This window comes from Orycteropus afer, unplaced genomic scaffold (genome assembly GCF_000298275.1).
Source record: "Orycteropus afer afer isolate SDZICR_OR568_19922 unplaced genomic scaffold, OryAfe1.0 scaffold00114, whole genome shotgun sequence".
NCBI classification, from domain to species: Eukaryota; Metazoa; Chordata; class Mammalia; order Tubulidentata; family Orycteropodidae; genus Orycteropus; species Orycteropus afer.
The window spans coordinates 3,630,515-3,645,288 of record NW_006921701.1 but is presented as its reverse complement, the minus strand read 5'-3'; the positions used below and the strand labels follow the sequence as shown (position 1 = coordinate 3,645,288).

Sequence of the window (14,774 nt, the reverse complement as noted above, 5' to 3'; positions counted from 1 at the left end):
TGCCTATTTTTTAATTGGATTGTTTGTTTTTTTGTTATTGAGGTGTTGGAGTTTTCTATAAATTCTAGAGATAAATCCCTTGTCAGATATGTCATTACCAAATATTTTTTCCCAATCTGTAGGTTCTCCTTTGATTCTTTTGGAGAAGTCTTTGGAAGCACATAAAAATTTAATTTTTAGAAGGTCCCAATCATCTAGTTTCTCTTGTGCTGTTTGTACATTTTGAGTTATGCTTAATAGTCTATTTATGCCATATTTTATGGCCCCTAAATTTGCCCCTAGATTTTCCTTGAGGAACTGAATAGTTTTAGGTTTCACATTTATATCTTTGATCCATCTGGAGTTTGTTTTTGTGTATGGTGTGAGGTACAAATCTTGTTTCATTTTTCTGCAAATGGATCTCCAGTTTTGCCAACACCATTTATTAAACAAACATTCCCTTCCCCATTTAATGGATTTTGGCCCTTTGTGAAAGATCAGCTAACTATATAGGTCAATGGATCTATTTCTGGGTTCTCAATTCTGTTCCATTGGTCGATGTATCTGTCATTAAACAAATATCAGGCAGTTTTTACTTCTGTGGTTGTTTAGTAGGTTTTGAGATCTGGCAGTGTGAGACCTCCTGCTTTGTTTTTGTTTTTCAATAGTGCTTTGCTTATCCAAGGTCTCTCCCTATTAATTTTTATATTTAGATATTGGTCTTTTCTTGTTAAATAAAAATAAATTAGCTCTTTGTCATGTGTAGCATTTTTTTCTCTTGCCAGATTATTGTATTTTTTTTAACTTGGTTTGTGTAATTTTCTTAAGTGTATTAAAGATTTATAGTTTTATGTAATTAAATTAATTTCCTACCCCTCTTAATGGCTTTTAAATATTCTGCTCTTTTCCAAGATTTGCAAACCCACCCCTGCATAATTTCTACTGATATATTTATAGTTCTTGTTTTTAACCTTTGATACAAATTTTTGGTATTTAAAGCGTGAGGTGAGGAAGAAGCCTGCTTTCTTTTCTTTTTCTTTTTGTTTTCAATTCTTTGGTAAAATGTCTGTTCATATCCTTTGCATATTTTTTTAATTGGATTGCTTGTCTTTTTCTTGTTAAATTGTAAGAGATTTGTATTTTCTTATTCTGCATGTTAAACCCTTATCCAATATATGGTTTCCAAAATTTTTCTCCCAGTGTGTAGATTGTCTCTTCACTTAGTTGTTAAAGTCTTTTTTTCAACAAAAGTTTTTTTTATTTTGGTGAAGCCCAGTTTATCTACTTTGTCTTTTGTTACTAGTGCTTTTAGTGTATAATTTGTAAGAGTCAGTAGTTAAAAACTAGGTTATCTAGCCATAGTCCTATATTTTCTTTCAGGAGTTTTATAGTTGTTGGTCTTTGATTAATTTTGAATTGATTTTCATATATAATAAGAGTTCAGGTCCATTCTTTTTCAGAAATCCACTTGTCCCATACCATTTACTAAAAAGCTATTCTTACAGGAATTTAGCATCCCTTGACAGAAATCAATTGACTATAGATATATGGGTTTATTTCTATATTTTCAGTTCTATTCCGTTGGTCTATATAATTATTATTATACCAGTACCAGACTGTTTTGATTACTTTACATTTATAGTATGTTTTGGAATCGGGAAGTCTGAGTTCTCCTGTTTGTTCTTCGAGATAGCTTTGGCTTTGTGGGAACCCTTGCAATTCCATATAAATTTGAGTATTAGTTTTTTCATTTCTGCAAAGAAGACTTTTGGAATTTTGGCCAGGATTGCACTGAATCTATAGATTGCTTTGTGTAATACTCGTACCTTAACAAGCAGAAACCGAACCAGAGCCTGGCCTGGTGATCTCTTTGAGGTGAGAAGACATACATTGCAGTTTGGGTTGATTGTAGTGGCTAGAATATGTAAAGCAGAGTATCACATAGGGGAGAATTGCAGCTAGAGAGGCTAGGAGAGAGAGTAGGAATAGGAGGGAGCGTGGGCATCTAGCGAACAATGGAGATTAAGAACCATTTAGGTTTAAAATGTATGTGGTATCATGGTTAAAATATCCTTTACAAATATATCCAACTAAAAAGATACAAGGGCTTTGGCTACTACTGCTGACAGCTTGGAAAGGGATCACAATAGGAGATCTTGGATAGAGCAGGAAGAAAATGTGTTACAAAACTCAAAATTGTAACAGAGACCAGGTTTACTTTGTCAGACCAGGTCTGATCGAGATTTGTGGAACCCGAGATTATGGCCCTGATGGTGTAATACCTAAGGCATTTGATTGCTAACCAAAAGGCTACAGTTCAAACCCCCCAGCCACTCCTCAGAAGGAAGACTGGGCAATCTACTTCCGTAGAGATACTGCCTTGGAAACCCAAAGAAGGGTCTCTGTGAGTCAGAATCACCTCGACAGCAGTTAGCTTGGTGTTTTTTGTTTTTTTTTTTAAAGGCACCCTTTAGGCCTGGAACTGAACTTACCTTCGTGGCTCAGTTTTCAGCCAGACAAGAGACAGGTCTAATAGGTAAACACCAGGGAGTTACACTTATGAAAATAATCAACCATACGAGATCAAAAAGGCAGCATTTGTCAAAGGATAAAGCTAAGTAGGCAGGAATGGATAGGAAAGAAGGATGCATGGAAATGGGAAACGTAAGGAAGAGCTGGGAAGAGTACACATTGAGTGTTACAGTCAGTGTCACAAAACAAAATGTATATGAACTGTTGAATGGAAACCCAATTTGATTTGTAAACTTTTGCCCAAAACACAATTAAAATTTAAAAAAAAATTAGACACAAGGGGTCAGCATTGCCAAAAAGGTGTTAATTATTCTAAATTAATCTATGAATTTGAATCCTATAAAAAGTTTTCTGAAGGATTATTACAACATGGTTACTAACATATGCCTGGAAAAATGTTCGAGACCAACAAAAAAAAATATGTAACAGATAATGGGAGATGGGGGTGGGGGGATGACTGGTAATTATGGTAAAATGAGTCTAGAATAGTACTGTTAAATATAAATACAGTCCAAGCTATAAATGTGAAAGGAGCTCCGGTGGCATAGTGGGTAAAGCATTTGTCTGCTAACCAAAAGATTGGAAGGTTGGTGATTCAAACCCACCAGCCACTTATGGGAGAAAGATCAGGCACTCTGCTTCTACAAAGATGTACAGCCTTGGAAATCCTATGGGACAATTTTATTTTGTCCTTATAGGATTGCTCTGAGTCAGGATCAACACAATGGCAATGGGTTTGAATTTTTTTTATTTTATAAATATGAGCCACATATGTAATTTTTTAGTTTCTAGTAGCCACACTATAAGAAAGAAAAAGCTAAAATTATTTTTAATAGTACATTTATAACCTAATATATCAAAAAATATTTCAATATATAATCATAAAAATTAATAAGACATTGTACATCTTTTTGATACACATAAAAACACTTCTCAGTTTGAGCTAGCTGAATTTCTAGAGCTAAATAAATACAAGTAACTATTAGCTGCTAGCCAACAGATACCAGGAATGGCATTTGAAATTTTACCCATGAAGAATCAACTGCTACTGGAAAAACTCTCCCACCAAAAAATCACTAGAAAAGCAAACAAAAATACATGAAAAGATGGTTTCAGACATGGCACAACAGTTACCATACAACTATAAGGCCTGGTAACCACTACTAATCTTTAATTTCTATTTATTTGCTTATTTTCTGTAAGTGAGATCGTACAGTATTTGTCCTTTTTGCAACTGATTTATTTTACTCAGCATGATGTTTTCAAGGTTCATACATATTGTAGTATGTATTGGGACTTCATGGTTCTTTATGGCTGTGCAGTATTCCATTGTGTGTATATATCATATTTTGTTTATCTATTCATCTTGTAATGGACATTTAGATTTTTCACCTTTTGACTATTGTGAAAAGTGCTGCTGTGAACATTGTTGTACAGATTTCTGTTTGCCTTCATTTCTTCTGGATATATACCTAGTACTGAGATTTATGGGTCATGGTTTTATGTTTACCTTTTTGAGGATTCCCCAAACTTTTCCACAGTGGCTGTACTATTTTATTTTATATTCCCATCAGCAATGGACGAAGGTTCCAGTTTCTCTACAATCTTGTCAACACCTATTATTTTGTGTTTTTATTTTTTGATAATTGCCATTCTGATGGTTGTTGTGTTGTTAAGTGCTGTCGAGTCCGACCTGACTCATAGTGACCCCTCCTTGGGTTTCCTAGGTGGTATCACTATGGAAGTAGATTGCCCAACCTTCCTTCCAAGGAGTGGCCGGTGGGTTTGAACCACCAGCCTTCTGGTTTATAGTCAAGTGCCTTAGGCACTACGCTACCAGAGCCCTCATTCTAATAGAGATGAAGTGAAATCTCATTGTGGTTTTTTTTTTGCATCTCTCTATTGGGTAATGAAAAGGAGCCCTAGTGGTATAGTGGTTAAGGCATTTGGCTGCTAACCAAACAGTCAGTTGCTCTGTGGAAGACAGATGAGGCAGTCTGATTCCATAAAGATTTACAGCCTTTGAAACCCAGTGGGGGTCGCTATGAGTCAGAATTAATTTTATAGCAGTGAGTTTGGAGTTTTGGATTGGGTATTGATGGTGTAGTGGTTAAGATATTTGGCTGCTAACCAAAAAGTTGATGATTTGAACCCACCATCTGTTCCACAGGAAAAAGATGAGACAGTCTGCTTCCATAAAGATCTATGTCCTCGGAAACCCTGTGGAGCAGTTCTACTCTGTCCTGTAGGGCCACTGTGAGTCAGAATCAACTCAGTGGTAGTGGGTTTTGGGTTTGGTTTTAATGGGTAATGATGTTGAGCATCTTTTCCTGTCCTTTGTAGCCATTTGAATATCTTCTTTGGTGAACTGTCTGTTGAAGTCTTTCGTCTTTTTTTTTTTATTGGGTTGTTTGTCTTTTTGTTATTAAGTTGTAGAAAATTTAAAATATATTTTGGCTATTAGATCCTTAATATATAGTTGCTGAAAATTTTCTCCTGGTCTGTAGGTTGTCTTTTCACTTTATTGATACAGCTATTTAATGAATAGATGTATTTAATTTTTATGTAGTGCCATGTTTTTATTTTGTTTTTGCTGTTGTTCTTTTATTGTCATATCTGCTCATCTCTGATTAAGAACTAGACCACCACAGCCATGTCCTTATATTTTCTTCTGTCGTGTATAAATACAGCAAGAGAACATGGTGCTGGTTAAGTCCCCCACCTCTTCCCGATTAGAATTGGTGGTAATATTGGTTAGTTGTTTGGGTTTTTAGTCTTAGAATCCAGTAGATTTAAAAATAAAAAAAAAAAAATGGTGGGTTTTACTTGATTAGAAGCTAGAGCCGTAAAGTGAAAGTTGGTTCCCAGAGATTATAAAGGAATGAGACACCTCTAGTACTTCAGAAAACTAATGTAGACAACATGACAACTTTTCAATGTCAAGAGGAAGTTTATACGAGACCTACGAAATTGACAAACCACCTCAATGGATCTAAAGAAAATTACAAGGTTTTTTTTTTTTTTCCTCCTTATGATTAATGGAATAAATAAACTAAGTTTATTTGAGCAAAAGGATAATCATATATTAATTCACAATGTTGCAAAATACTAGTCCAAATATATTTTGAGCTCCCATATTTCTCATAATGTAGTGAATTAGCGCATTTAACATATAACTGACATGATTTTGTTAGCCTTCCTTTGATATGTTTTGCTTTGATAATATTATAAATAAAATATGGTTCCTAAAAATGAATGTCATCAGTGCTTCAAATGAGGCCTGAACTATACAATGTAGAGTGAAATTATCTTTATTGATCTCAACGTGATATATCTCGTGTAAACCAATGTTACCTTATTAGGATATTCCTTCTTGTTGTTGTTATGTGTTGTCGAGTCGGACCTGACCCCTCCTTGGGTTTCCTGGGCAGTATCACTATGGAATAGATTGCCCAGCATTCCTTCCAGGGAGTGGCTGATGGGTTTGAACCCCTAGCCTCCTGGTTAGCAGTCAAGTGCCTTAGGCACTGTGCTACCAGAGCTCCTTAGCTGTATCTTAATGCTGATTCCTTTTGAGTTCTGTTCAGTTAAACCTATCACTTCTTTTCTTGATGAATTACTGTCAAGTCTTATGTTTTCATTCTGCAAAATAAATTGATATTTTGATTTTAATCATAGGGCTCCATATGTATTTTATTACATATAATTGGTTTGGCCCATCATTCTAGCCTATTAAAATACTTTAAATTGTTACTGTCTCCCATTTTCAGTCCTCCTTCCTAGGTTTGTGTCAATCTTAGATGACTAGTATTTAAGTCAAGTATTGTAAGCTGACTCCATATCTATCCTCTGATGTGTTTTATTTGGCTTGCACAGTTTGTTAATTATCTATCCATAATTTTCCTACTTCTGTAGTGATACTGCCTCGGAAACCCAAGGAGGGGTCGCTATGAGTCAGGGCTGACTCGACAGCACATAACAACAACAACAACATATTTTAAATTAAAATGCTGTTAAGTCTCATACTATCCGATTTACCAACCACTGTATACTTAGTGCATTACACATTTGATTTCATATACTTGCATTTGCTGTTTAGCACTTGAAGGCATTTGCTTTTGTAAACTAATAAGTGAGATCATTTATGAAAATAGTGATTGGGACAAGGGAAGGACAGTTTGTAGCTCTATAACTAGAAACCTTTGAACTTGACATTCATCTTTTAATTTTTATAGTCTTTAGTTATCATTGTTTAGCAAATGAACTGAATTGTAATCCTTTGCTATGCTTATCTCCAAATAATAGATCTCCAATAAATAGGTCATGATTAACTTGGTCAAATGTTATTAAAATCAAGAATTCTTGTCAAAAATTGGTAATAATAATAATAATAATAATAGTAATAGTAATAAAGGCTAGCATCAACATCTGTGTTAACTACCTTTCTATTACCTGAGATTCACCATTTCCTTAATTCTTTTCAAACTTCAACTTCTTTCACACCACTTCAGCATTCTGTTTATTTGTTCTATTTATTGGACCTCACCTTCACTTGAAATTGATTCTTAATCTGAATCTTCATCTCTAAAATTTTCTTCTCTTAGCCTTTGGCTTTATTCTTGCTGGAGTCTTTGGGTGACACAAATGTTTAAAGCACTCTACTACTAGCCAGAAGATTGGCAGTTCAGATCTACCCCGAGACACCTCAGAAGACAGACCTGGGGATCTGCTTTCAAAAAGTTACAGTCTTGAAAACCCTATGGAGCAGTTTACTCTCCACACATGGGATTGCCATGAGTTGGAATTAGCTAACATCAGCAGACCCTTAGTTTTGCATATGACCTTATCTCTTATTTTACAAGAAACAGATTCATCAGCCATTCACTCTATTAATTTACATTTCTTTCCTTTTTCCTAGCACTTAATCATTTACTTAGGTGCTCTGGTACCATAGTGTCTAAGGCACTTGACTGCTAACCAGAAGGCTGGCAGTTCAAACCCACTAACCACTCCTTGGAAGGAAGATGGGGCAATCTACTTCTGTGGTGATTTCTGGCTTGGAAACCCAAGGAGGGGTCGCTGTGAGTCAGGTCTGACTCCATGGCACATAACAACAACAACAATCATTTACTTTTTAGATCTCCAGGAAAAATGTAGTATTGTTCTTTATTATGAATGAAGTGCTTAAAGTAAGCACCATTGCTAGTTCTCTATTACAGATGAAGAACCTGAGATTTACAGAGGTTAAGTTACTTAGTCATTGTCACATAACTTGAAGTAGCAGAATTGGGACTTCTGTATAGTTTTATGAGACTAGTAATTACTTTAGGAGCTCTGGTAGCATAGTGCCTAAGGCACTTGACTGCTAACCAGAAGGCTTGGAGGTTCAAACCCACCAGCCACTCCTTGGAAGGAAGGTTGGGCAATCTACTTCCGCAGTGATACCGCCTCGGAAACCCAAGGAGGGGTCACTGTGAGTCGGGTCGAACTCAACAGCACATAACAACAACAATAATAATTACTGTATAGCTTCTCTGTGTTCTGTTTCCATCTTGTGATGTTCTAAAACCTTGTTTCATCAGTTATGCCTTTCCTTCCATCCTGTAACTTTATTCTATCGTTATTCATTTAAATCATAAACAGATTTGAAGGTTTTTAGCCATTAAAAATTACAAACAAAAAGCACATCATCAGATTTTCTTTGACTTTGCTTCCTTCATGTTGCCAACTCCCTTTATTTCACCACCAGAGATCTTGGGAGATCAAACTATAGTAACTGCCTCCTGTTCCTCACCTGCCACCTGCTCACTCTTGCACTCAGTATAACTTGGTTGCTACTGGCACCATAGTCTGAAACTGCTCTTCAAGGCCATTGAAGAACTATGATAGACAGGCAGTATACCTGGGCTATGAATCAGATCGATTCCTAAGTTGGAACAGGTGCATACCGCTCTTGCATTCCTTTGTGCAAGAAAAGGCTCAAAGCCTTTTCAGTGATTTAAAAGCTGCATGTTCAGCAATTGAAGCTGATTGTGATGAAGAATTTGGTGCTGGTAGTAGTTGGTTCAGTAGTCTCAAAGTAAGGGCACATTTACATAGCATTAAAGGGCAAATAAGAGTTGAAAGTAACTCTGATGTTCCTAACCCAGGAACTGCCCCTATACCAAATCCAGTGACATCTTTTCAGTCCTTATCCCTCCTCGCATTGGAACACTTTGCTGTTCCAGATCTCATAGTTTAAATAACAGCTTTGGATCTCTTGATTCCAGTCTTTCTTTCTTTTTTTTCTTTTCCTAGTCTTTCTTTAATTTCTTATGCCTCTAGCACACTTTCTCAGTCTTTAAGGTCTCTGTAATTTCATCTGCTTCATAAATGTCATGTTTTCCAGGATTCTGTAGTCATTCTTTTCCTCACTCTCACTCTGCACTGTTCTTAGGTGAGCAAATCTGTTCTCATGTCTTAAGCTACCACCTAAATTTGTAGTTGTATCCTACTATTGCTGTTTCTAAGTCTTATCTTGACCTGTGTTTCCAACTGTCTGAAAGATAGCTATCTGAACTGTTCTGAGATTCACTAAATAAAAGTTGAACTAACTTTTCCCATCAAAAGCTCTTTATGCTTCCCTTGTCTTATCACTTACCTGATTGTCCAAGTTTGTTGCTGTTGTTAGGTGCCATGGAGTCTGCTCTGACTCATAGTGACCCTATGAACAACAGAGTGAAATACTTCCTCTTCCTGAGCCAGCCTCACAATACTTGCTATACCTGAGCCACTGTGTCAGTCCATCTCGTTAAGGATCTTCCCCTTTTTCACTGACCCTCCACTTTACCAAGCATGATACCATTGTCCAGGGAATGGTCCTGTCTGACAACATGACCAAAGTTGGTGAGACAAAGTCTGGCGATTGTTGCTTGCAAGGAGCATTCCAGGTGCCCTTCTTCCAGGACAAATTTGTTAGTTGTTTTGGCAGTCCATGGTACTTTCAGTATTTTTCACCAACACCACAACTCAAAAACATCAACTCTTCTCTCTTCCTTATTCATTGTCCAGCTTTCACATGCTATGAGGCTATTGAAAACACCATGGCTTGGGTTAGGTGTACCTTAGTCTTCAAAGAGGCATCTTTGCTCTTCATCACTTTAAAGAGGTCTTTTGCAGCAGATTTGCCCAGTGCAGACATCTGATGTCTTCACTGCTGCTTCATTGGTTGATGGTGAAACCAAGTAATAAAATCTTTGACAACTTCAATCTTTTTTCCATTTATCATGATGCTGCGTATTGGTCCAACTGTGAGGATTTTCGTTTTCTTTATGTTGAAGTGTAAGCCATACTGCAGACTGTAGTCTTTAAGCTTCATCAGTAGGTGCTTCAAGTCATCTTCACTTTCAGCAAGCAAGGTTGTGTTGTCTGCATATTGCAGGTTGTTAATGAGTCTTCCTCCAATCCTGATGCTACCCTCTTCTTCATATAGTCCAGTTTCTTGGATTATTTGCTCAACATACTGATTGAATAAGTATGGTGAGAGGATACAACCTTGACACATTCCCTTTTTGATTTTGAACCATGCAGTGTCCACTAGTTCTGTTCAAATGACAGCCTCCTGGTCTGGTACAGGTTCCTCATGAGCACAGTTAAGTGTTCTGGAATTCCCATTCTTCTCATTGTTATCCATAATTTGTTATGATCCACACAGTCAAATGCTTTTGCACAGTCAGTAAAACACAAGTAAACATCTTTCTGGTATTCTTTGTCCAAATTTAGAGACTCTTAAATTAACCCCAACTTCTCCATATCTCAGGTTCTATATTACTCTAATAATCAACTAGTCAGTATATTCCCCTTTTTTAAAAAAAACCCACCAGTCCAGGCCTTGGATTCTCATAGAAAGGTTTCAGCTGCTTACCCTGCTTTCATTCTCGTCTTCCTACCTCTGACACATTTTATACATTATTTGAGTCAAAGTAGACCTGGCCACCTATAATCCCAATTTTTTTAAAGTAATATTCACTGCTTCTGAAATTAATTTATTTGGCAAATAAAGAGTACCCACTGTTTGCTAGGCACTATTCTAGATCGAGATAGAGTAGTTAACAGAACACAAAAATCTTTGCCTTCTTAGAAAGTTACTGGAGGAAAGCAGAAAATAAAAATAAACTATGTGCTGCGTTGGGCAATCTACTTCTGTAGAGATACTGCCTTGGAAACTCAAGGAGGAGTCACTATGAGTCAGGATCGACTCGACAGCAGTGAGTCTGGGTTTTTTTTTTTGTTTGATGTGCTATGTTAGAAGGTCATAGGTGTGAAGAAAAACTAAGGAAAGTAAACGGGGAGTATAGGGGTTGGGGAATGGGTTGCAATTTTAAATTGAATGATCAAGGACCACCACACCAAGAAGGTAACACACAAGCAGAGATTTGAAGGAGTTGATGAGTGTAAGCTATGTGCATATCTGGAGGAAAAACGTTCCTAATTGAAAGACTAAAAGTTACAAGGCACTGAACTGGGAGCCTGCACGTGTTCAGAAATTAGCAGGAAACTAGGAAGCTCCACCGAAATGAGTGAGCAGTAGGTGAGTAGTAAAGGAGAAAAGTAGAAGACAGAGGAATAATGAAGTGGGTATGTAGGACTTTGTAGACCATTTATAAAGACTTAAGCTTTTATTTTTAGTGAGGTGGAATAGAAGAGATACAGTCTAGCTCATAATTTGTTGATATTAGACTGTAGTGGGGCAAGAGTGGAAACAGGGAGATCATTTAGGAGGACTTTGTAGTTATTCAGGTAAGAAGTAGAATGGCTCAGACCAGGGTGGTAGTAGTGAGGATTGTAAAAAATGATTGGATCCTGGATAGGTTTTTAAAGGTAGAACCATTAGTATTTTACTGAATATGGGCAATGTGTAAGGTATGAGGTAGGGCTGAGGGGAGGAAGAGAGAGTCAGAAATGATGGATGATTCCAAGGTTTATAGCCTGAGCTAAATAAAATGAGTAGAAGAATGAATCTGCCATTAGCTGGCTTAAGGGGGAAACCTAGGGAGATTCATATTTTGAGGAAAGAGAGAAGAGGTTAGTTTTGAATATGTTAAGCTTGATATGAATATACTCATCTACAGTTAAGAGTCAGGCTATCTGTATAAATTTGGGAGTCATCACTATATAAATAGTTTGTAGCCATTAGACTGGATGAGAGGCCATCAAAGGAATGAATTTAGATAAAAAGACGAGGTTTTATTAAGACTGAGCCCTGGAAGCCTCCACTGGTTAAGAGAAGGAGGATAATATATCACAGAATTTAAGCTGGATACGAAGGGAAGAGAGGTCATGAAGCATTGAGGGATAGTGAAAAGATAGTAGTGTCATTCATTGCATTGCTGTCTCACTAATTTTGTTTCCTGAGCTCTGCTGCACTCTGTGACCCCAGATCTTGAATATAGTTTTCTCTCTGTACTGCTCCTTTGAGACCCAATTCAGATGTGAACTCTTTACAATTGGCATTTAGAAAATGTTTAATAAATGCCACAAATTTAAATTCTCCATTTCCCTGTGGTAGTTAAGATGATTTCAAATTGGGAAGACTAGAACTTTCTTTACCTGCGTATTTCCCCACTCAGTATCCAACCCTAGACTGTGAACACAATGATTCACAGCTTTTTTTTCCTCCTTCAGTTACATGTGTGATATTGTTCAGAGGGTGTAAGGATCACAGTGTATTCTTCTCCATCCACTTGGTATTTAGTTAGAATTTCCTCCTTTCTTTTTCTACTGATCTTGGATTGGTGTTTTGTGCTGCTAAGAGTAGATGTTCAAACAGAGCACCTGAAATAAGTTTGTGAATATGGTAACTCATTCTCAGACTTTCTAGTATGAAATTTTGTGACAGGTGATACACATCCTTTAAAGTCATGGTAACCAAAATAATAGTTTAAATATGAATTGAGAATTTCAACAGTAAGGGAAGGGTTATAATTTTTCCATGGAATTATTAGTGAGAAGGTATAGTATACTTGTTTTTACTATTATGGTGGTTATACTCTGAAATAATTTTTTGTAACTAAAATTGAACACATGCATATTTTGTTTTAAAATATGAATAAGTGAATGTATAGAGAGTTTACTGTAATTTGAACATTTAAAGACTAGTTTCTAACCTTTTTTTTTTTTTTTTTTTTAAATAACTCTTTCAGAAAGATGAAGTCTATCTTAATCTGGTGCTGGACTATGTTCCAGAAACAGTATACAGAGTTGCCAGACACTATAGTAGAGCCAAACAGACGCTCCCTGTGATCTATGTCAAGGTATGTAAAAATGTAGTAATTTCCCATTTTGAACAATATTTATTTTGAGCCAGTAGAAGTGCTGGGTGTTTTTAAATTATATTATCACATCACATTTAATACTCGAAGAAAAGCTGTGAAATAAAATAAGTTCTATTGTTAGAACTTCATTCAATTCTTGTACAGTTTTAAAATGTGAAGCTTTCATTTCAGATTTTGATGACTCAGATATTAAAGACACTTTTCATCTTTATAGTAAATTTCATTGAATTTTTTTCACACATAATTATGAATTTTAATTCTGCTAGTCATAGCACTTTTAAATTTAACTCTGATACCCCTATGATAGCACTGGAAACTGAAATAGGAATATATCCTTAAAAATAGTAATAAATGTGATCAAATTCAGTTTTTAAATGCCATTTATAGGTATGTTTATTGCTTCTGTAGCTGAAGTTCAAACCTGTGGTAATTTTAAATACATACAGACTCTTACCAAGATGCTTGGACACTGAACTTGAAGGATGGCTAGGAATTTACCCAGCATAATTCTGATAAAAATTGTGGTAGATGATTGGAGACATTTTTATTTTATTAATTGTGAAAATTAAGTAGGAGTAAGTTTAACAGTTCAAATATCTAAATACGTATTTGTGATACTCATTGACTCTCTTAATTTTATATTTTACCCTTTATGGAAAGGATTGTGGAAAATAAAATGTTAGTGACTCTAAAAGTTTTCAGGTAGAGTTGTGAAGGTTTACTTAATAGTTACAGTATTTAATCACAGTTAATAAAATGAGTGGCAAAGTAAGAAGAACATTAATAACAGAAATTCTTTTAGAACTTTTGATAGCTAGACTATATTGAAAATTATCTAGGATTTCTATAGATGTCAATGCTAAGAGTTAAAATCTGACTCCAGTATAGTTTTATTGAAAATTAGTTGAGGCTGTGGTTAAGTTCATGATAGTAAGAACTAAAGGGCGCAATTTTCCTACTAAATTTACTTTAGGACATTATTCCAGTTTTATAATAGCAAGTGCTGTTCTAGATAATTGGGACAACAGTGTATCCCTTTGAACTCACTGAGTCTAGAGTAACATTTGAGCTTCTCAGTTTAGAATGGTGATGGTGGAGGTCTCCCCTGTGACTCATAAGATTGTAATGCAGTGGCACATTTATGAATCAGAAGGAACCCCAGATTTAAATCCTGAAGATCTAGTTGAGAGTCCAACTATGTTATTTAATTAACATGGTTTGGGCAAATCACCAGTCTATTCTCTACTTAGATTTAGTGTTGATAAAATTGTACTTACTTCTTTTTTTACCCACAGTATAGCATTGTTGGTGTGTAAGATGAGATTAGCATGGGACAAAACACATTGTGGACTATAAAGTAAAAGTTAGAGAAACCCTTAACACAAAACCAAAAAGTCAGCTGCAGACGTTCAGTAAGAGGTACACCGTGGCTAGGCAGTTATTTTTTTTCTAGCTACTTTAATTCAGCAACTGAATGCGAAATGATTGCAGAATAATCTGAAGCCTAATAAAATACTTTATTCCTTCTGTAGTAAGGAGGAAAAAACTACATAATTAACTATAAAACAGACAAAATGTAGGTGCTATAAAAGTGGTTAAGCAGCTAGAAATGTCATATTCTTTTTTTGGTTTATTTAGTAGGGAAAATAACAATATATTTGCTATTTAAACAGTCTTCACATGTATAGTTCAGTGACAGTAATTATGTCACATTCATTTGAATGGACAACATTTCATTGGAAAAGAGAGGGATGTTGTGGCATCTCTTGAATCTGCCTTCCAAATTTGTCTGTTAGCAGATCTATATTGATTCCTGGCTGAGTATATCTCTTTTCCCACCACCTCTTTTTTTTTTATTGTGATTTGGGTGAAGATTTACAGAGCAAATTCACTTTCCATACAGCAGTTCACATATACTTTGTCTCATGACATTGACCACAGTTTACCACA

At 35.8% G+C, this 14,774-nt stretch overlaps 1 protein-coding gene across 1 annotated transcript in view; it reads left to right on the top strand.

Annotated features, from left to right (window-relative positions):
- GSK3B (glycogen synthase kinase 3 beta) overlaps window positions 1–14,774 on the top strand; it is a 334,697-nt gene that overhangs the window by 211,364 nt on the left and 108,559 nt on the right. Inside the window, exon 4 of the mRNA XM_042781401.1 lies at window positions 12,693–12,803. Within this exon, the coding sequence (XP_042637335.1) occupies window positions 12,693–12,803 (111 nt within the window). The remainder of the gene's footprint in view (window positions 1–12,692; window positions 12,804–14,774) is intronic.